General features: G+C 47.1%; 1 protein-coding gene across 1 annotated transcript; it reads left to right on the forward strand.

The window, feature by feature from the left end:
- The first annotated feature begins 13,583 nt into the window (after positions 1-13,583).
- hspb1 (heat shock protein, alpha-crystallin-related, 1) lies at positions 13,584-21,972 on the forward strand. The gene is given in 4 exon segments (XM_020470861.2): positions 13,584-14,326; positions 19,440-19,503; positions 21,665-21,809; positions 21,812-21,972. Coding segments are annotated over 4 exon segments (771 nt in total). The 5' UTR covers positions 13,584-13,845; the 3' UTR covers positions 21,893-21,972.
- The last annotated feature ends 984 nt before the right edge of the window (positions 21,973-22,956 follow it).

Consider the following 22,956-nt stretch of genomic DNA (forward strand, 5'->3'; position numbering starts at 1 on the left):
CTATCCTCAACCACAACCTTAACACTAACCCTATCCCTATGCTCAACCACAACATTAACACTAACCCTATCCCTATGCTCAACCACAACCTTAACACTATCCCTATCCCTATGCTCAACCACAACCTTAACACTAACCCTATCCCTATCCTCAACCACAACCTTAACACTAACCCTTTCCCTATCCTCAACCACAACCTTAACACTAACCCTATCCTCAACCACAACCTTAACACTAACCCTATCCTCAACCACAACCTTAACACTAACCCTATCCCTATCCTCAACCACAACCTTAACACTAACCCTATCCCTATCCTCAACCACAACCTTAACACTAACCCTATCCCTATCCTCAACCACAACCTTAACACTAACCCTATCCCTATCCTCAACCACAACCTTAACACTAACCCTAACCCTATCCTCAACCACAACCTTAACACTAACCCTAACCCTATCCTCAACCACAACCTTAACACTAACCCTAACCCTATCCTCAACCACAACCTTAACACTAACCCTAACCCTATCCTCAACCAAAACCTTAACACTAACCCTACCCCTATCCCTATCCTCAACCACAACCTTAACACTAACCCTATCCCTATGCTCAACCACAACCTTAACACTAACCCTATCCCTATCCTCAACCACAACCTTAACACTAACCCTATCCCTATCCTCAACCACAACCTTAACACTAACCCTATCCCTATCCTCAACCACAACCTTAACACTAACCCTATCCCTAACCCTATCCTCAACCACAACCTTAACACTAACCCTATCCCTATCCTCAACCACAACCTTAACACTAACCCTATCCCTATCCTCAACCACAACCTTAACACTAACCCTATCCCTATCCTCAACCACAACCTTAACACTAACCCTATCCCTAACCCTATCCTCAACCACAACCTTAACACTAACCCTATCCCTATCCTCAACCACAACCTTAACACTAACCCTATCCCTATCCTCAACCACAACCTTAACACTAACCCTAACCCTATCCTCAACCACAACCTTAACACTAACCCTATCCCTATCCTCAACCACAACCTTAACACTAACCCTATCCCTATCCTCAACCACAACCTTAACACTAACCCTATCCCTATCCTCAACCACAACCTTAACACTAACCCTATCCCTATCCCTATCCTCAACCACAACCTTAACACTAACCCTATCCCTATCCTCAACCACAACCTTAACACTAACCCTATCCCTATCCTCAACCACAACCTTAACACTAACCCTATCCTCAACCACAACCTTAACACTAACCCTATCCCTATCCCTATCCTCAACCACAACCTTAACACTAACCCTACCCCTATCCTCAACCACAACCTTAACACTAACCCTATCCTCAACCACAACCTTAACACTAACCCTATCCTCAACCACAACCTTAACACTAACCCTATCCCTATCCTCAACCACAACCTTAACCCTAACCCTATCCTCAACCACAACCTTAACACTAACCCTATCCCTATCCTCAACCACAAACTTAACACTAACCCTATCCCTATCCTCAACCACAACCTTAACACTAACCCTATCCCTAACCCTATCCTCAACCACAACCTTAACACTAACCCTAACCCTATCCCTATCCTCAACCACAACCTTAACACTAACCCTACCCCTATCCTCAACCACAACCTTAACACTAACCCTATCCTCAACCACAACCTTAACACTAACCCTATCCTCATCCTCAACCACAACCTTAACACTAACCCTATCCCTATCCTCAACCACAACCTTAACCCTAACCCTATCCTCAACCACAACCTTAACACTAACCCTAACCCTATCCTCAACCACAACCTTAACACTAACCCTAACCCTATCCTCAACCACAACCTTAACACTAACCCTAACCCTATCCTCAACCACAACCTTAACACTAACCCTAACCCTATCCTCAACCACAACCTTAACACTAACCCTATCCCTATCCTCAACCACAACCTTAACACTAACCCTATCCCTATCCTCAACCACAACCTTAACACTAACCCTATCCCTACCCCTATCCTCAACCACAACCTTAACACTAACCCTATCCCTATCCTCAACCACAACCTTAACACTAACCCTAACCCTATCCTCAACCACAACCTTAACACTAACCCTAACCCTATCCTCAACCACCTTAACACTAACCCTAACCCTATCCTCAACCACAACCTTAACACTAACACTAACCCTATCCCTATCCTCAACCACAACCCTATCCTCAACCACAACCAGCTGGAGGGCTGGTACGTGGAGGTGGTACTGGATAGACCGGACCGTGCAGGCGTACTGGAGCTCTAGAGCACCGAGCCTGGCCTACCTTACCTGGTTGAATGCTCCCGGTCGCCCTGCCAGTGTGGCGAGGTGGAACAGCCCGCACTGGGCTGTGCTGGTGAACCGGGGACACCATTGCGTAAAGCTGGTGCCATGTACGCCGGCCCAAGGAGACGCACTGGAGACCAGATGCGTAGAGCCGGCTTCATGGCACCTGGCTCGATGCTCACTCTAGCCCAGCCGATGCGAGGACCTGGTATGTACCGCACCGGGCTATGCACCCGCACTGGGGACACGTGCGCTCTACAGCATAACACGGTGCCTGCCCGGTCTCTCTCGCCCTCCGGTAAGCACAGGAAGTTGGCGCAGGTCTCCTACCTGGCTTCGCAACACTTCCTGTGTGCCCCCTCCCCATACATTTTTGGGGCTGACTCTCGGGCTTCCATCCACGCCGCCGTGCTGCCTCCTCATACCAGCGCCTCTCCGCCTTCACGGCCTCCAGCTCTTCTTTGGGGCGGTGATATTCTCCTGGCTGTGCTCAGGGTCCTTTACCGTCCAACTCATCCTCACATGTCCAGTCCTCCTTGCGCTGCTCCTTCTGCCACTGCCTGTCACCACGCCGCTTGGTCCTTGGTTGGTGGGTGATTCTGTCACGATCGTCATAAGGAGCGAACCAAAATGCAGCGTGTTATGTGTTCATTAAGATTTTTTAATTAAAGAAAGCACTGAACACTGAATACAATCTATACGAAACAATAAACGAATAACGCCTGTGAAGCTATAATGAGAACTGTGCTGACACAAGCAACTAACATAGACAATCACCCACAAACAAACAGTGAAACCCAGGCTACCTAAGTATGATTCTCAGTCAGAGACAACTAATGACACCTGCCTCTGATTGAGAACCATACTAGGGCGAAACATAGAAATCCCAAAATCATAGAAAAACAAACATAGACTGTCCACCCAACTCACGCCCTGACCATACTAAATAATGACAAAACAAAGGAAATAAAGTTCAGAACGTGACAGGAACACTGTGCCATTCTCTAGCTGATGACAACATTGTTTTGACTTCCTTGTTCTGTGGAATTAGGATATAAGGGCCTTCTCGGCAAAGGCCAAGTTAGACATTTTCTCTTTTGTGCGAAAGGTCTCCCTATTATTTGTTATTGACTATATCCACAAAAGCTTTTCTCTTTTGTCCACCTGAAAATTCCCTTTACACTCAGACAGGACAGAGAGCCAGCATTGGAACTAATTCAAAACAAAACTAGGTTGTCCATGTTAAGAATGCCATTCTGCAGTGACTTTAGAGAGAAGACAGAGAGGACACAGAGAGGAGACAGAGAGGACAAAGAGAGGACAATGAGAGGAGACAGAGAGGACACAGAGAGGACACAAAGATGAGACAGAGAGGAGACAGAGAGGAGTTAGAGAAGAGTTAGAGATGTTAGAGATGAGAAAGAGAGGAGTTGGAGAGGAGACAGATAGGAGTTAGAGAGGAGACAGAGAGGAGTTAGAAAGGAAACAGAGAGGAGTTAGAGAGGAGACAGAGAGGAGACAGGGGGGAGTTAGAGGGGAGTTAGAGGAGACAGAGAGGAGACAGACAGGAGTTAGAGAGACAGAGAGGAGTTAGAGAGGAGTTAGAGGAGTCAGAGAGGAGTTAGAGAGGAGACAGAGAGGAGTTAGAGAGAAGTTAGAGAGGAGACAGAGATTAGTCAGAGAGGAGTTAGAGAGGAGTTAGAGAAGAGTTAGAGAGGAGACAGATATTAGTCAGAGAGGAGTTAGAGAGGAGTTAGAGAGGAGACAGAGATTAGTCAGAGAGGAGTTAGGGAGGAGTTATTAGTTAGAGAGGAGTTAGAGAGGAGACAGAAATTAGTCAGAGAGGAGTTAGGGAGGAGTTAGAGAAGAGTTAGAGAGGAGTTAGGAGTTAGAGAGGAGTTAGAGATTAGTCAGAGAGGAGTTAGAGAGGAGTTAGGGAGGAGTTATTAGTTAGAGAGGAGTTAGAGAGGAAACAGTGATTAGTCAGAGAGGAGTTAGAGAGGAGACAGATTAGTCAGAGAGGAGACAGAGAATAGTTAGAGAGGAGACAGAGAGGAGTTAGAGAGGAGAGAGGAGTTAGAGAGGAGACAGAGAGGAGTTAGAGAGCAGTTAGAGAGGAGTTGGAGAGGAGTTAGGGAGGAGTTATTAGTTAGAGAGGAGTTAGAGAGGAGACAGAGATTAGTCAGAGAGGAGTTGGAGAGGAGTTAGAGAGGAGACAGAGAGGAGTTAGAAAGGAAACAGAGAGGAGTTAGAGAGGAGGCAGAGAGGAGACAGGGGGAGTTAGAGGGGAGTTAGAGGAGACAGAGAGGAGACAGACAGGAGGCAGAGGGGACTTAGAGGAGATAGAGAGGAGACAAAGAGGAGTTAGAGAGGAGTTAGAGGAGTCAGAGAGGAGTTAGAGAGGAGACAGAGAGGAGTTAGAGAGAAGTTAGAGAGGAGACAGAGAGGAGTTAGAGAGAAGTTAGAGAGGAGACAGAGATTAGTCAGAGAGGAGTTAGAGAGGAGTTAGAGAAGAGTTAGAGAGGAGACAGATATTAGTCAGAGAGGAGTTAGAGAGGAGTTAGAGAGGAGACAGAGATTAGTCAGAGAGGAGTTAGGGAGGAGTTATTAGTTAGAGAGGAGTTAGAGAGGAGACAGAAATTAGTCAGAGAGGAGTTAGGGAGGAGTTAGAGAAGAGTTAGAGAGGAGTTAGGAGTTAGAGAGGAGTTAGGAGTTAGAGAGGAGTTAGAGATTAGTCAGAGAGGAGTTAGAGAGGAGTTAGGGAGGAGTTATTAGTTAGAGAGGAGTTAGAGAGGAAACAGAGATTAGTCAGAGAGGAGTTAGAGAGGAGACAGATTAGTCAGAGAGGAGACAGAGAATAGTTAGAGAGGAGACAGAGAGGAGTTAGAGAGGAGAGAGGAGTTAGAGAGGAGACAGAGAGGAGTTAGAGAGCAGTTAGAGAGGAGTTAGAGAGGAGTTAGGGAGGAGTTATTAGTTAGAGAGGAGTTAGAGAGGAGACAGAGATTAGTCAGAGAGGAGACAGAGAGGAGTTAAATAGGAGACAGAGAGGAGTTAGAGAGGAGTTAGAGAGGAGACAGAGAGGAGTTAGAGGGGAGTTAGAGGAGACAGGGAGGAGACAGACAGGAGGCAGAGAGGAGTTAGAGGGGAGTTAGAGGATACAGAGAGGAGACAGACAGGAGGCAGAGAGTAGTTAGAGAGGAGACAGAGATTAGTCAGAGAGGAGTTAGAGAAGAGTTAGATAGGAGACAGAGATTAGTCAGAGAGGAGTTATAGAGGAGTTAGAGAGGAGACAGAGAGGAGTTAGAGAGGAGACAGGTGAGGAGTTAGAGAGGAGACAGAGAGGAGTTAGAGAGCAGTTAGAGAGGAGTTAGGGAGGAGTTATTAGTTAGAGAGGAGTTAGAGAGGACACAGAGATTTGTCAGAGAGGAGTTAGAGAGGAGACAGAGATTAGTCAGAGAGGAGTTAGAGGGGAGTTAGAGAAGAGTTAGAGAGGAGTTAGGAGTTAGAGAGGAGTTAGAGAGGAGACAGAGATTAGTCAGAGAGGAGTTAGAGAGGAGTTAGGGAGGAGTTATTAGTTAGAGAGGAGTTAGAGAGGAGACATAGATTAGTCAGAGAGGAGTTGGAGAGGAGTTAGAGAGGAGACAGAGAGGAAACAGAGAGGAGGTAGAGAGGAGTTAGAGGAGACAGACAGGAGACAGACAGGAGGCAGAGAGGAGTTAGAGGAGATAGAAATGAGTTGGAGAGGAGTTAGAGAGGAGACAGAGAGGAGTTAGAGAGCAGTTAGAGAGGAGTTAGGGAGGAGTTATTAGTTAGAGAGGAGTTAGAGAGGACACAGAGATTTGTCAGAGAGGAGTTAGAGAGGAGTTAGAGAAGAGTTAGAGAGGAGTTAGGAGTTAGAGAGGAGTTAGAGAGGAGACAGAGATTAGTTAGAGAGGAGTTAGAGAGGAGTTAGAGAAGAGTTAGGAGTTAGAGAGGAGTTAGAGAGGAGACAGAGATTAGTCAAAGAGGAGTTAGGGAGGAGTTATTAGTTAGAGAGGAGTTAGAGAGTAGACAGAGATTAGTCAGAGAGGAGACAGAGAAGAGTTAGAGAGGAGAGAGAATTTAGAGAGGAGACAGAGAGGAGTTAGAGAGCAGTTAGAGAGGAGTTAGAGAGGAGTTATTAGTTAGAGAGGAGTTAGAGAGGAGACAGAGAGGAAGCAGAGAGGAGTTAGAGGGGAGTTAGATGGGAGTTAGAGAGGAGACAGAGAGGAGTTAGAGAGGAGACAGAGATTAGTCAAAGAGGAGTTAGAGAGGAGTTAGGGAGGAGTTATTAGTTAGAGAGGAGTTAGAGAGTAGACAGAGATTAGTCAGAGAGGAGACAGAGAAGAGTTAGAGAGGAGAGAGAATTTAGAGAGGAGACAGAGAGGAGTTAGAGAGCAGTTAGAGAGGAGTTAGAGAGGAGTTATTAGTTAGAGAGGAGTTAGAGAGGAGACAGAGAGGAAGCAGAGAGGAGTTAGAGGGGAGTTAGATGGGAGTTAGAGAGGAGACAGAGAGGAGTTAGAGAGGAGACAGAGAGGAAACAGAGAGGAGACTGTGGTAGAAAATTGGTTCAAATATGACACAATCAAGAACTTTGAATTCAATTATAGACTTTTAATACAAGAGTATAGCAAGCCGGAGTGCTCCACGGAACACACACCTTTTCCAGAGCCCTGGCTCCAGTATTTATCCACATATTGCATATGAGCCCATCCCACATGTAAATTACGTTACATTCCAATCCGTGCATCCTGCTTGTTCAGCTCAATAACGCCCATATCTGCTTTCCGTCAGATTATAATGATGACAAGACCCTTGCTTTGTTCCTGCACTTAGCTAAATGCATTCTTTTGTTTGTGTAAGTTTGTTTTGTTTGTGAAAGGAGTTAGAGAGGAGTTAGAGGAGATAGAAAGGAGTTGGAGAGGAGTTGGAGAGGAGTTGGAGAGGTGACGGAGAGGGGTTGGAGAGGAGTTAGAGAGGAGACAGAGATTAGACAAAGAGGAGACAGAGAGGGGTTGGAGAGGAGTTAGAGAGGAGACAGAGAGGAGATGGAGAGGGGTTGGAGAGGAGTTAGAGAGGAGACAGAGAGGAGACGGAGAGGGGTTGGAGAGGAGTTAGAGAGGAGACAGAGGAGACAAAGAAATTAGAGAGTTAGAGAGGAAACAGAGAGGAGGCAGAGAGGAGTTAGAGGGGAGTTAGAGAGGAAACAGAGAGGAAAAAGAGGAAACAGAGAGGAGACAGAGAGGAGTTAGAGAGGAAACAGAGGAGACAGAGAGGAGTTAGAGAGGAGACAGAGAGGAGTTAGAGAGGAAACAGAGAGGAGACATAGAGGAGATATACGTTTGAAGTCGGACGTTTACATACACCTTAGCCAAATACATTTAAACTCAGTTTTTCTACAATTCCTGACATTTAATCCTAGTAAATATTCCCTATTTTAGGTCAATTAGGATCACCACTCTATTTTAAGAATGTGAAATGTCAGAATAATTGTAGGTTTCTTCTGACCCCTCCTGTCTCAGCCTCCAGTATTTATGCTGCAGTAGTTTATGTGTCGGGGGGCTAGGGTCAGTTTGTTAATTCTGGAGTACTTCTCCTGTCTTATCCGGTGTCCTGTGTGAATTTAAGTATGCTCTCTCTAATTCTCTCTCTCTCTCTCTCTCTCTCTCTCTCTCTCTCTCTCTCAATTCAATTCAATTCAAGGGCTTTATTGGCATGGGAAACATGTGTTAACGTTGCCAAAGCAAGTGAGGTAGACAACATACAAAGTGGATATATAAAGTGAAAAACAACAAAAATTAACAGTAAACATTACACATACAGAAGTTTCAAAACAGTAAAGACATTACAAATTTTGGGTCAGTCACAGTGGTCAGGTATTCTGCCGCTGTGTACTCTCTGTGTAGGGCCAAATAGCATTCTAGTTTGCTCTGTTTTTTTGTTAATTCTTTCCAATGTGTTAAGTAATTATCTTTTTGTTTGGTTGGGTCTAATTGTGCTGTTGTCCTGGGGCTCTGTAGGGTGTGTTTGTGTTTGTGAACAGAGCCCCAGGACCAGCTTGCTTAGGGGACTCTTCTCTAGGTTCATCTCTCTGTAGGTGATGGCTTTGTTATGGAAGGTTTGTGAATCGCTTCCTTTTAGGTGGTTGTAGAATTTAACGGCTCTTTTCTGGATTTTGATAATTAGTGGGTATCGGCCTAATTCTGCTCTGCATGCATTATTTGGTGTTCTACGTTGTACACGGAGGATATTTTTGCAGAATTCTGCGTGCAGAGTCTCAATTTGGTGTTTGTCCCATTTTGTGAAGTCTTGGTTGGTGAGCGGACCCCAGACCTCACAACCATAAAGGGCAATGGGCTCTATGACTGATTCAAGTATTTTTAGTCAAATCCTAATTGGTATGTTGAAATTTATGTTTCTTTTGATGGCATAGAATGCCCTTCTTGCCTTGTCTCTCAGATCGTTCACAGCTTTGTGGAAGTTACCTGTGGCGCTGATGTTTAGGCCAATGTATGTATAGTTTTTTGTGTGCTCTAGGGCAACAGTGTCTAGATGGAATTTGTATTTGTGGTCCTGGTGACTGGACCTTTTTTGGAACACCATTATTTTGGTCTTACTGAGATTTACTGTCAGGGCCCAGGTCTGACAGAATCTGTGCATAAGATCTAGGTGCTGCTGTAGGCCCTCCTTGGTTGGTGACAGAAGCACCAGATCATCAGCAAACAGCAGACATTTGACTTCGGATTCTAGCAGGGGGAGGCCGGGTGCTGCAGACTTTTCTAGTGCCCGCGCGAGAGTGGGGGTTGGGACTATTTGCCCGCTCACTACCTATGTGTGGCTTCCATGTTGAGGCCCTCTTTGCGGGGGTGGGGTGCATGGGGTGGGCAGGAGTGGCATAGGTCTGATCTGATCTGAGGGGGCCTAAATGGGGTGTGGTCATGGTTGACGGGGGGGGGTGTTGATTGGTTGGGGTGGTGGGTGTGGATGTGTCTGGGTGTACTGTGGTCTGGATGTAATTCCTCTTGGCGTGGGTCCTCTATGTGTAGGTCCAGGGGGGGGGGTCCTGCAGATCTGGGAGGGTGTCTCGCTGGTCTGGGTGGGGTGTCTATTTATCTGTTGCTCCTGTGTGAAGTGTTGGGGATACATTTGAGAGCGATGTCTTTTAGAGTTCGGGCAAAGGTGGGCACTGCTGCCTTGTAGAGGTGGACCTGGTCATAGAGGCTGTTCAAGTCCAGGGTGGAGTGGTGGGCCAGGAAAACGTTTGGTTTTGAGGCACAGTCACGGGAAATACTTGCATTTACCCGCTGTATTGTGGCAGGGTGGAAGTCTTTTCGTGGTAGCAGGGTGGAGATAACCACTTGTGCGTTGGGGAAAGTAGAAGAAGCCTTTTCACTCCCTTCAGTGCTGTGGCCACTCTTTCCTGCTGTGCTCTCAGGTCGTTTGTGCCTGTGTGTATTATTATGTGGCTGGGTGAGCCTAGTTTGGCCTCAGACAGAAGGTCTAGGGCGCGCTGGGTGTTTGGACACCAGAGTTTAGACACACTGTGTTTGGGAAAAAGTTTTTTTTCTTCTATATATTTCCCATTTGAGTCCATAAGTAGTACAATCTGTGTCTTGTGTTTGTCCTCAGTGGGTGTGGGGGGGTTGTCAGAAGGGCTATCAGGGTGGCTGACAGGGGGGTGCTCAGAGGGGGTGAGAGCCTCTGGGCTTGGGGTTCTTCATTTGTCTGTTCTGCTGTGATGTCGACTCTATGGTCAGGGTCTGGTGTGGACTGTTCCGCTGTGGTGTCGACTCTATGGTCGGGGTCTGGGGTGGACTGTTCTGCTGTGGTGTCGACTCTATGGTCCGGGTCTGGTGTGGACTGTTCTGCTGTGGTGTCGAGACTTTTGTTGGGTGCTGAGGTGGGCTGTTCTGCTGGCTTCTCTGTGGGGGTGGCCACCTCTCTAGTGGGTTGTTCTCTGTCACACGCCGTCCCCCTCAACTTCTCCTCCATCCCCCTCACCCTCTCCTCCATCCCCCTCAACCTCTCCTCCACCAGCAGTCTGATACTCTCCTCTAGTGCTCTGTTCTGCTCCTCTTTCTCCTGTTGTATTTGTCTCACCACTGTCCAAAGTGCAGATATGTCCCTGTCCACCTCCAGCTCTCCGGGTCTGGTTAAGGGGCTGTTGTTGTGCTGGACTGTTGTCTGGGTCTGTGCTGACTGAAGTGTAATCACCTGCTGTTCCAGCTCCACCTGCCTTATCTCCAGCTGGGTGAATTTGTCCTTCATTTCAATGAGGGAGTGGTAGTCTGTGCTGGGAGGTTGACTCTCCGCTGGGGGTTGCTCGTCTGTGGGGTTACATAATGAGGAGGTCTGGTCTGACCCGCTCGGTGTGGGGGTGTCTTTATCAAGGGAGAGCTTCTCCTGCTGGGCTAATTCTTTGATTCAGTGAAAGTCCAGCTGAAACTGTTTGGGGTTACTCTGTACCATTACTGTTCCGGAATTATAGATATTTATATTACTTGACTCAGAGTCCTCGTTATCAAGTTTCCACCCCTCGTTAACCCCCCCTCTCTTAACAAGGGGGTAGTGTGCTAATATAGCACTGTGCCATGCCAGGGGATGGTTTGTGTGGAAGATAAGGTTGCTGATGTTCCCATTTTTGTAATAGTCAGCAATAAGTGTCTCTTGATTTTCCATAAGGAGCTTCATTTTGTAATCTTTTCTTGCCTTATCATTCTTTACATGCAAATGGTACTGTATTTTAATTACCTCTGAACAGCGGGAGGGAGCTTCTAAGGCCTCTCCATTTGGTTGGGGTAGACTGTGTGACTCTCCTGCCATTGTTGGGCTAATGGGCTTTGACACCTCTCACTTGACACGTCAGTGCTAGTTGAAGCTGTATCAAGCTTGGCAGAATTATGTTAGAATTCAGTCCATATAAAGTAATGTTGTGTATTTTTCTTCTTGGCTTTAGGAAATAAAATATAGTTTCAGACTAAACATTACTCACTCAGTTCCAGGTTGGATGGTGTTTTCAGGTTTCTGTTGTTTTCCAGAGAATTTGCTGTATAGAGAAATAAATCTTGGTAGTTGTGAACCTTCCAGGTGATTCCGTAATTCCGTCCAAAATCAGGTTGTAGGTTTTAAGTTTTGATTTGAAGTGGGGGTTATGTTGTAGAGGGTAGAATCCAGTATGTGTTCCTGACAAAAAATCCAAGTTTATCTAACTCCTAATCTATATTTTTTAAAGAAAATGCTGAAAAATGCAGGAGCTCATCTGATTGTGACCTCTCTCTCTCTCTCTCTCTCTCACCTGAGTCCTAGTGTCATGCCTCACGACTACCTGGCATGATGACTCCTTGCTGTCCCCAGTCCACCTGGCCGTGCTGCTGCTCCAGTTTCAACTGTTCTGCCTGCGGCTATGGAACCCTGACCTGTTCACCGGAGGTGCTACCTGTCCCAGACCTGCTGTTTTCAACGCTCTAGAGACAGCAGGAGTGGTAGAGATACTCCTAATGATCGGCTATGAAAAGCTAACTGACATTTACTCCTGAGGTGCTGACTACTGTGATTATTATTATTTGACCCAGCTGGTCATTTATGAACATTTGAACATCTTGGCCATGTTCTGTTATAATCTCCACCCGGCACATTATTTATGGTGGTTTCCTCCAGTATCTTCACAAGGTCCTTTGCTGTTGTTCTGGGATTGAATTGCACTTTTCACACCAAAGTACGTTCATCTCTAGGAGACAGAACACGTCTCCTTCCTGAGCGGTATGATGGCTGTGCGTTCCCATGGGGTTAATACTTGCGTACTATTGTTTGTACAGATGAACATGGTACCTTCAGGCATTTGGAAATGGCTCCCAAGGATGAAGCAGACTTGTGGAGGTCTCCAATTCTTTTCTGAGGTCTTGGCTGATTTCTTTTCATTTTCCTGTCAAGCAAAGAGGCACTGTGTTTGAAGATAGGCCTTGAAATACATCGACAGGTACACCTCCAATTGACTCAAATTATGTCAATTAGCCTATCAGAAGCTCCTAAAGCCATGACATCATTTTCCGGAATTTTCCAAGCTGTTTAAAGGCACAGTCAACTTAGTGTATTTTAACTTCTGACCCACTAGAATTGTGATACAGTGAATTATAGATGGAATAATCTGTCTGTAAACAATTATTAAAAACTGTACTTGTGTCTTGCACAAAGTAGATGTCCTAATCGACTTGCCAAAACTATAGTTCGTTAACAGGAAATTTGTAGAGTGGTTGAAAAATTAGTTTTAATGACTCCAACCTAAGTGTATGTAAACTTCCGACTTTGTCAGCGTCAACACCTGTCTAACTAAGCTCTCGTTCCATTCCTCCATGTCAGGACTATCTCCTATCACACCAAACACCTCCAACATAACATGTATTGTATGCAAGCATGGGTGTGGGTGTGGGTGTCTGTTCTGTTATGCCTGTTTGAGCTCCTAGGATTCCAGTGTGCGTTCTTAATGTATAGCTGCTAATTACACATAAGTGGCTTGTCACATAATGTTCTCTACCAGCCTGTGTGTTAGCAACAGTATATTTACATCTCCCCGCTATGCTGTAGACCTGCTGAGCAGACTCTCAGATTCCTCTAGCCCTGTGTCATGGCTAGGGTGAGCTTGGAGTGGGGATTACAATTGGCAGGACAGGGAGGGAGGGAGGGAGGGAGGGAGGGAGAGAGGGAGGGAGGGAGGGAGGGAGGGAGGCAGGCAGGCAGGCAGGCAGGCAGGCAGGCAGGCAGGCAGGCAGGCAGGCAGGGAGGGAGGGAGGGAGGGAGGGAGGGAGGGAGGGAGGGAGGCAGGCAGGCAGGCAGGCAGGCAGGCAGGCAGGCAGGCAGGCAGGCAGGCAGGCAGGAGGGAGGGAGGGAGGGAGGGAGGGAGGGAGGGAGGGAGGGAGGGAGGGAGGGAGGGAGGGAGGGAGGGAGGGAGGGAGGGAGGGAGGGAGGGAGGGAGGGAGGGAGGGAGGGAGGGAGGGAGGGAGGGAGGGAGGGAGGGAGGGGGTGAAACAAAGTGCTGGACAGCTGTGTTCGATTGGTCGATGGGAGGTCCTTGGATTTAGATTCCATTCTAGTGCTACATCTGCCATGAATAGACATTCTAGTTCCTTCTATAAATATCTGGCTGAGGGAGGTGTGTGGGGGGGACAGGGCGTAAGGGTTGAGAAGGGAGGGCCAGTGACAGTGTTGACGAGAGGTGGGCGGTTGCTGTGTGCATAAAAGCCTTCGGCCGAGGAGCACTATCATTGGAAGTTTGAGAGAGACCAACCAAAGTCAGTCAGCCAGTCAGCCAGTCAGCCAGCCAGTCAGCCAGTCAGCCAGTCAGCCAGCCAGCCAGTCAGCCAGTCAGCCAGTCAGCCAGTCAGCCAGTCAGCCAGCCAGTCAGTCAGTCAGCCAGTCAGCCAGCCCACAACTCTTCTACTGGTATAGTACTACTCCTCTTCCTCCAGCAACCATGACAGAGAGACATATCCCCTTCAGCCTGCTCCGCACCCCCAGCTGGGACCCCTTCCGTGACTGTTACCAGGGCAACCGGCTCTTTGACCAGGCCTTCGGCATGCCGGCCCTCCCTGAGGAGTTCCCCACCTTCCCTAGCACCCACTGGCCCGGCTACATGCGCCCATCTGCCCTTAGCCCTGACATGTCCACTGCTGGATTCATACCCTCCATGATGCCCCAGAGCCCTGTGATGTCCCCCCTGCATAGTGCCATGATGCAGGCTGCCATGATGCCCCAGGCCGCGGTGATGCCCCAGGCTCCCATGATGGCTCAGGCTGGGGCAGCATCGTACGCCCTTGCCCTCTCCCGCCAGCTCAGCTCTGGCATGTCTGAGATCAAGCAGACCCAGGAGACCTGGAAGGTCACTCTGGACGTCAACCACTTCTCCCCTGAGGAGCTGGTGATCAAGACCAAGGATGGCGTGGTGGAGATCACTGGTGAGTAGCTCATATCTGGAGATCTCTTTGTGTGTTTGTTTCTGGCTATGTCTCTGTCTGTCTCTGTCAGTCTGTCTCTGTCTCTCTCTGTCTCTGTCTGTCTCTGTCTGTCTCTGTCTCTCTCTTTCTCTCTCTGTCTCTGTCTGTCTCTATCTCTGTATCTGTTTTCTATCTCTGTCTCTGTCTGTCTCTGTCTGTCTCTGTCTGTCTCTGTCTGTCTCTGTCTCTCTCTGTCTCTCTCTTTCTCTGTCTGTCTCTTTCTCTGTCTGTCTCTTTCTCTGTCTCTCTCTCTCTCTGTCTGTCTCTATCTCTGTCTGTCTCTTTCTCTGTCTGTCTCTTTCTCTGTCTGTCTCTATCTCTGTCTGTCTCTTTCTCTGTCTGTCTCTTTCTCTGTCTGTCTCTTTCTCTGTCTGTCTCTTTCTCTGTCTGTCTCTTTCTCTGTCTGTCTCTTTCTCTGTCTCTATCTCTGTCTGTCTCTATCTCTGTATCTGTTTTCTATCTCTGTCTCTGTCTGTCTCTGTCTGTCTCTGTCTGTCTCTGTCTGTCTCTGTCTGTCTCTGTCTCTCTCTGTCTCTGTCTCTCTCTCTCTGTCTGTCTCTATCTCTGTCTGTCTCTTTCTCTGTCTGTCTCTTTCTCTGTCTGTCTCTTTCTGTCTCTCTCTATCTCTGTCTGTCTCTATCTCTGTCTGTCTCTATCTCTATATCTGTTTTCTATCACTATCTCTGTAAGTCTGGCCTCGCCGTTAGTAAAAAACAAGATTCATTTGTTCCAGTAATAACACCCACCAGAGACCGAAATAGTCTTGAAAACGTTTGCCAGCGATGGAAGTCAAATGCCCTTCCAACTGGTTCATTCTGGCACCGGCCATGAAATCAGAACAAAGGAGCGAGAATTTTGGTGGCCACTGGCCAATGATGGTTACAATTGAAATCAGCTGTGCGGGTGATTTTAGTGCGTATTGATATTTTAACGAGAGAGAACCTTGTTTTAGTACGCTGGCCAACTCTCCATGCAACAGTCCCCATGTCTCTTTGGGTATACACACGTAACTACCAAAATAAAGGAAACACGTTTTGTTGATGGTGGTGGAAAACGTTGTCTCAGGTGTCGCTCCAGAATCTTCCGTAAAGTGTTTAATTGGGTTGAGATCTAGTGAATGACTGACTGACTCTCTCTCACACACACGCACGCACGCACGCACACACACACACACACACACACACACACACACACACACACACACACACACACACACACACACACACATGCTCATTTGAGACCCCTCTTTCAAAGTTTTTGTCGATGACCCAAAGCATGATGGGATGTTCATTTCCTAAACACCTACTATGTCCCTCATTTACTCAAGTGTTTCCTTTATTTTGGCGGGTACATATATATATGACCTGCATTTAATGAACGAGTCACATGAGACGTCACACTTACTAAACACTACCAAGTACACTTAGTGTTTCACTTGGCTTAGTACGTGAGATGTTACTGTGTCACAGAGGACAGTGAGGTGTTACTGTGTCATATATGGACAGTGAGGTGTTACTGTGTCACAGAGGACAGTGAGGTGTTACTGTGTCATATATGGACAGTGAGGTGTTACTGTGTCATATATGGACAGTGAGGTGTTACTGTGTCACAGAGGACAGTGAGGTGTTACTGTGTCATATATGGACAGTGAGGTGTTACTGTGTCATAGATGGACAGTGAGGTGTTACTGTGTCATATATGGACAGTGAGGTGTTACTGTGCCACAGAGGACAGTGAGGTGTTACTGTGTCATATATGGACAGTGAGGTGTTACTGTGTCATAGATGGACAGTGAGGTGTTACTGTGTCATAGATGGACAGTGAGGTGTTACTGTGCCACAGAGGACAGTGAGGTGTTACTGTGCCACAGAGGACAGTGAGGTGTTACTGTGTCACAGAGGACAGTGGGGTGTTACTGTGCCACAGAGGACAGTGAGGTGTTACTGTGCCACAGAGGACAGTGAGGTGTTACTGTGTCACAGAGGACAGTGGGGTGTTACTGTGCCACAAATGGACAGTGAGGTGTTACTGTGTCACAGAGGACAGTGAGGTGTTACTGTGTCACAGAGGACAGTGAGGTGTTACTGTGTCATAGATGGACAGTGAGGTGTTACTGTGTCATAGATGGACAGTGAGGTGTTACTGTGCCACAGAGGACAGTGAGGTGTTACTGTGCCACAGAGGACAGTGAGGTGTTACTGTGCCACAAATGGACAGTGAGGTGTTACTGTGTCACAGATGGACAGTGAGGTGTTACTGTGTCATAGATGGACAGTGAGGTGTTACTGTGTCATATCTGGACAGTGAGGTGTTACTGTGTCATAGATGGACAGTGAGGTGTTACTGTGTCATAGATGGACAGTGAGGTGTTACTGTGCCACAGAGGACAGTGGGGTGTTACTGTGCCACAGAGGACAGTGAGGTGTTACTGTGTCACAGAGGACAGTGAGGTGTTACTGTGCCACAGAGGACAGTGAGGTGTTACTGTGTCATATATGGACAGTGAGGTGTTACTGTGCCACAGAGGACAGTGAGGTGTTAATGTGTCATTGATGGACAGTGAGGGTAATGGTGTACAAACTCTAGATTGGACTTCAAACAACACTTTTTCATCTTTACATTTAATATATTCCCTTACTTACTTTGTGGTTAGCTAGGAACTAAAACTACTATTAATGCCCTGGGTTAAGGCCCTGGGTTAAGCCCCTGGTTAAAGGCCCTGGTTTAATGCCCTGGTTAAAGGCCCTGGTTAAAGGCCCTGGTTCAATGCCCTGGTTTAATGCCCTGGTTAAAGGCCCTGGTTAATGGCCCTGGTTAATGGCCCTGGTTTAATGCCCTGGTTAAAGGCCCTGGTTAAAGGCCCTGGTTTAATGCCCTGGTTAAAGGCCCTGGTTTAATGGCCCTGGTTAATGGCCCTGGTTATAGGCCCTGGTTAATGGCCCTGGTTTAATGCCCTGGTTAATGGCCCTGGTTAATGGCCCTGGTTTAATGCCCTGGTTAAAGGCCCTGGTTAAAGGCCCTGGTTTAATGCCCTGGTTAAAGGCCCTGGTTAATGGCCCTGGTTTAATGCCCTGGTTAATGGCCCTGGTTAAAGGACCTGGTTAAAGGCCCTGGTTAAAGGCCCTGGTTAAAGACCCTGCTTAAAGGCCCTGGGTTAAGGCACTGGTTAAAGGCCCTGGGTGAATTCCCTGGGTTAAGGCCCTGGTTAAAGGCCCTGGGTAAATGCCCTGGTTTAAGGCCCTGGTTAAAGGCCCTGGTTTAATGCCCTGGTTAAAGGCCCTGGTTAATGGCCCTGGTTAAAGGCCCTGGTTAAAGGCCCTGGTTTAATGCCCTGGTTAAAGGCCCTGGTTTAATGGCCCTGGTTAATGGCCCTGGTTAAAGGCCCTGGTTAATGGCCCTGGTTTAATGCCCTGGTTAATGGCCCTGGTTTAATGCCCTGGTTAAAGGCCCTGGTTAAAGGCCCTGGTTTAATGCCCTGGTTAAAGGCCCTGGTTTAATGGCCCTGGTTAATGGCCCTGGTTTAATGCCCTGGTTAATGGCCCTGGTTAAAGGACCTGGTTAAAGGCCCTGGTTAAAGGCCCTGGTTAAAGACCCTGCTTAAAGGCCCTGGGTTAAGGCACTGGTTAAAGGCCCTGGGTGAATTCCCTGGGTTAAGGCCCTGGTTAAAGGCCCTGGGTAAATGCCCTGGTTTAAGGCCCTGGTTAAAGGCCCTGGTTTAATGCCCTGGTTAAAGGCCCTGGTTAATGGCCCTGGTTAAAGGCCCTGGTTAATGGCCCTGGTTAAAGGCCCTGGTTAAAGGCCCTGGTTGAAGGCCCTGGTTATTAAAGGTAATTTCACAGTCTCTCCCCAGTGTTGATGAATGCATGTTTAAAGGTCCTTTCACACCCTCTCTCCTCAGTGTTGTGGTCCTGTGGGAAAGGGGGGACAGGTCCCTGTGGCAAACTCCTTTTAGCAGCTCAGCTGTCGTCATAACAAACAGATATGCTGTGAGATAACAGGGCAGTATTTCAGGCCTGGCATGTAGGGACCTGGTTTCAAAACCAGTCAAAAAAGTAAGTCATTTTAGGCAACAAAATGGACAAAAAGGGGCGGGTCCTTAAGAGGTTGAGTTATGCCCTCCGTGTAGCGTGTAACGTGTAGCGTGTAACGTGTAGCGTGTAACGTGTCAAAGGGGACATGGATAAACGGTACCGACACCAGGCAAGGGGGACAGGGCGGCGGGCGGGGCGGGGCAGGGGGGGGGGGCATGACTTCTATTCTCAGCCCCTCGTAAATAAAACAGAACAGATGGTCACTCCTAAAGAGTGAACCAGTAGCTCCCTTGATAGTGTTGAAGTATCAGGGGAACTTTCAGACAGAGAGAGAGGCAACAGCAACACATAGAGAGAGCATGTGTTCATACTCAAACAAACTCTGGATGAGCTGGGCGTGGTAAATGAAGGGACTGCAGTCCCCGGTGTGTGAGAGACTGCTAAGACCGGTGTGTGAGAGAGTGCTAAGACCGGTGTGTGAGAGAGTGCTAAGACCGGTGTGTGAGAGAGTGCTAAGACCGGTGTGAGAGAGAGTGCTAAGACCGGTTTGTGAGAGAATGCTAAGACCGGTGTGAGAGAGAGTGCTAAGACCGGTGTGTGAGAGAGTGCTAAGACCGGTGTGTGAGAGAGTGCTAAGACCGGTGTGTGAGAGAGTGCTAAGACCGGTGTGTGAGAGAGTGCTAAGACCGGTGTGTGAGAGAGTGCTAAGACCGGTGTGTGAGAGAGTGCTAAGACCGGTGTGTGAGAGAGTGCTAAGACCGGTGTGTGAGAGAGTGCTAAGACCGGTGTGTGAGAGAGTGCTAAGACCGGTGTGTGAGAGAGTGCTAAGACCGGTGTGTGAGAGAGTGCTAAGACCGGTGTGTGAGAGAGTGCTAAGACCGGTGTGTGAGAGAGTGCTAAGACCGGTGTGTGAGAGAGTGCTAAGACCGGTGTGTGAGAGAGAGTGCCAAGACCGGTGTGAGAGAGAGTGCTAAGACCGGTGTGTGAGAGAGTGCTAAGACCGGTGTGTGAGAGAGTGCTAAGACCGGTGTGTGTGTCCACAGGCAAGCATGAGGAGAGGAAGGACGAACATGGATTCGTGTCCAGATGCTTCACCAGGAAATACACGTAAGTGACATCAACATCATTGTTTCACAACAGCAATAAAACTGCACTGTTGTCAAAGAACCTGGACGACTACAACAAATAAATAAATCCACTGTTGCATGACGCGTTGTTACAATTTGTCACCATGACGAAATAGGAATTGTAAAAAAAAAATATGGAGTAGAGCCTCTGTCAATGACTGGACAAAATAATAAATGCCTCTCCCATTTGCTTCAGAGATTAAGTTGACTCGGACTCCTTTTAACGTTGATTTCGTCAACAACTAAAATCCATCAAGCCTGTAGACGGTTGATTGGTCAAGCCTGTAGACGGTTGATTGGTCAAGCCTGTAGACTGTTGATTGGTCAAGACTGTAGAGGGTTGATTGGTCAAGCCTGTAGACTGTTGATTGGTCAAGACTGTAGAGGGTTGATTAGTCAAGACTGTAGAGGGTTGATTGGTCAAGCCTGTGCACGATAGATTGGTCAAGCCTGTAGAGGGTTGATTGGTCAAGACTGTAGAGGGTTGATTGGTCAAGCCTGTAGACGGTTGATTGGTCAAGACTGTAGAGGGTTGATTGGTCAAGCCAGTAGAGGGTTGATTGGTCAAGACTGTAGAGGGTTGATTGGTCAAGACTGTAGAGGGTTGATTGGTCAAGCCAGTAGAGGGTTGATTGGTCAAGCCTGTAGACGGTTTATTGGTCAAGCCTGTAGATGTTTGATTGGTCAAGCCTCTAAAGGGTTGAGTGTAATGGAAGGCTGAGCGAAGCATCACCGGCACAGTACAGCTCTCTTCCGTGTAAGAAGAGCTCCACAAGACCGCCATCCAGGGGCCACTACACCAACCATGAATCTAGAGTCAACACCACACCAACCATGAATCTAGAGTCAACACTACACATTCCACGAATCTGGAGTCAACACTACACCAACCATGAATCTGGAGTCAACACTACACCAACCATGAATCTAGAGTCAACACTACACATACCATGAATCTGGAGTCAACACTACACATTCCATGAATCTGGAGTCAACACCACACATATCATGAATCTGGAATAGCCTGTACCGTAATAGCCTGCATATAGTCTCCACATTGACTCTGTACCGTAATAGCCTGCATATAGTCTCCACATTGACTCTGTACCGTAATAGCCTGCATATAGTCTCCACATTGACTCTGTACCGTAATAGCCTGCATATAATCTCCACATTGACTCTGTACCGTAATAGCCTGCATATAGTCCCACATTGACTCTGTACCGTAATAGCCTGCATATAGTCTCCACATTGACTCTGTACCGTAATACCCTGTATATAGTCTCCACATTGACTCTGTACCGTAATACCCTGTATATAGCCTCCACATTGACTCTGTACCGTAATACCCTATATATAGTCTCCACATTGACTCTGTACCGTAATAGCCTGCATATAGTCTCCACATTGACTCTGTACCGTAATATCCTGTATATAGTCTCCACATTGACTCTGTACCGTAATACCCTGTATATAGCCTCCACATTGACTCTGTACCGTAATACCCTGTATATAGCCTCCACATTGACTCTGTACCGTAATACCCTGTATATAGCCTCCACATTGACTCTGTACCGTAATACCCTGTATATAGCCTCGTTATTGTTACTTTATTGTGTTAATTTTTTCCTTTATTTTTTAATATCACTTTTGTTCATTTAGTAAATATTTTCTTAACTCTACTTTTCTTAAAACTGTATTGTTGGTTAAGGGCTTGTAAGTAATTATTTCATACTATTACATTTACATTTAAAGAAAATGATAAAATATGTCTCAATTAATTATTTTATAGACAGCATCCCAATAGTAACCTTCCTTCCTTCCTTCCTTCCTTCCTTCCTTCCTTCCTTCCTTCCTTCCTTCCTTCCTTCCTTCCTTCCTTCCTTCCTTCCTTCCTTCCTTGAGTCCTCTTCTTCCATCCTCCTGGATCATAAAGCCATTGGCAACAGCTTCCCAATGTATGTGGGGGTTGTACGATATTCTGACTGTGCTGTTTCCCCTAGAGTTTAGACACCAGGAAATCTGAATAAAGTATCAGATGAATGAGATAAGATGAAGATATATCGAGAGTTAAAAGCTCTGTCTGCCTCCAGTCTAGTACTTTATCCACGAACTGTGGTCTTTTCTCCTTCCTGCTCCAGCCTGCCCCCTATGGCCGACGCTGAGAAGGTGACGTCCACCCTGTCCTCTGAGGGAGTTCTGACCGTGGAGGCTCCTCTGAACAAGCAGGCCATCAAGGCTGCAGAGATCTCCATTCCTGTCATCATGGGCAGCAGCAAGACAAAAACCCTGACGACATGACGATGAGGAAGGGAAGTGGCAACGGGTACCACCCTGACGAACATGACGATGAGGAAGAAGAGGAGTGAAGAAACTCCACACACACACAAACACACACACAAACACACAAACACACACACACACACACAAACACACACACACACACACACACACACACACACACACACACACACACACACACACACACACACACACACACACACACACACACACACACACACACACACACACACACAGATGAACACACACACTCAGATGATCACACACATTTATCCTAGACACAGAGGAAATTGTGAGACAGGCAGGGGGGGGTGGGGGGGTGATAATGCCACATCGACAATATAGTTACAATAAGCTCTTGAAATGCATCAAGATAATGTTTCACACTTTCTCACGCCTTGAACATTGTGAGGGAGAAACAAGATACATTAGAGATTGCCCTCTCTTTCATTCAACCATCCACCCTCACCCTGCCTATCTGTCTGTCTGTCTGTTAGTTAGTCTCGACTCTCTCTGTAATGAGCTCAGCTCTGCTGTGTGGCTGGCTGTCAACACATCTACACCATCTATCATGCTATATCTCACACTCAGGTAATTACTATCTGCATTTGAATCAGGGAAACAAATCTGTTACACAGACACAGACACACACACACACACACACACACACACACACACACACACACACACACACACACACACACACACACACACACACACACACACACACACACACACACACACACACACACACACACACACACACACACACCCTCCTCATCTATATTATGTGCTTGTTAGACACTGAAATCTATTACATCTGCAAACAGCCTGTCGTTTGTCTGCATCATCGTTGTCCTCTCTCTCTCTGTCTCTCTCTGTCTCTCTCTCCCTCTCTCTCTCTCTCTCTCTCTCTCTCTCTCTCTTTAATTAAATTCAAGGGCTTTATTGGCATGGGAAACATGTGTTACCATTGCCAAAGCAAGTGAGGTAGATCATATACAAAAGTGAAATAAACTTTAAAAATGAACAGTAAACATTACACATACAGAAGTTTCAAAACAGTAAAGACATTACAAATGTCATATTATATATATATATATATACAGTGTTGTAACAATGTACAAATGGT

The sequence above is a fragment of the Oncorhynchus kisutch genome, linkage group LG28, assembly GCF_002021735.2.
Source record: "Oncorhynchus kisutch isolate 150728-3 linkage group LG28, Okis_V2, whole genome shotgun sequence".
NCBI classification, from domain to species: domain Eukaryota; kingdom Metazoa; phylum Chordata; class Actinopteri; order Salmoniformes; family Salmonidae; genus Oncorhynchus; species Oncorhynchus kisutch.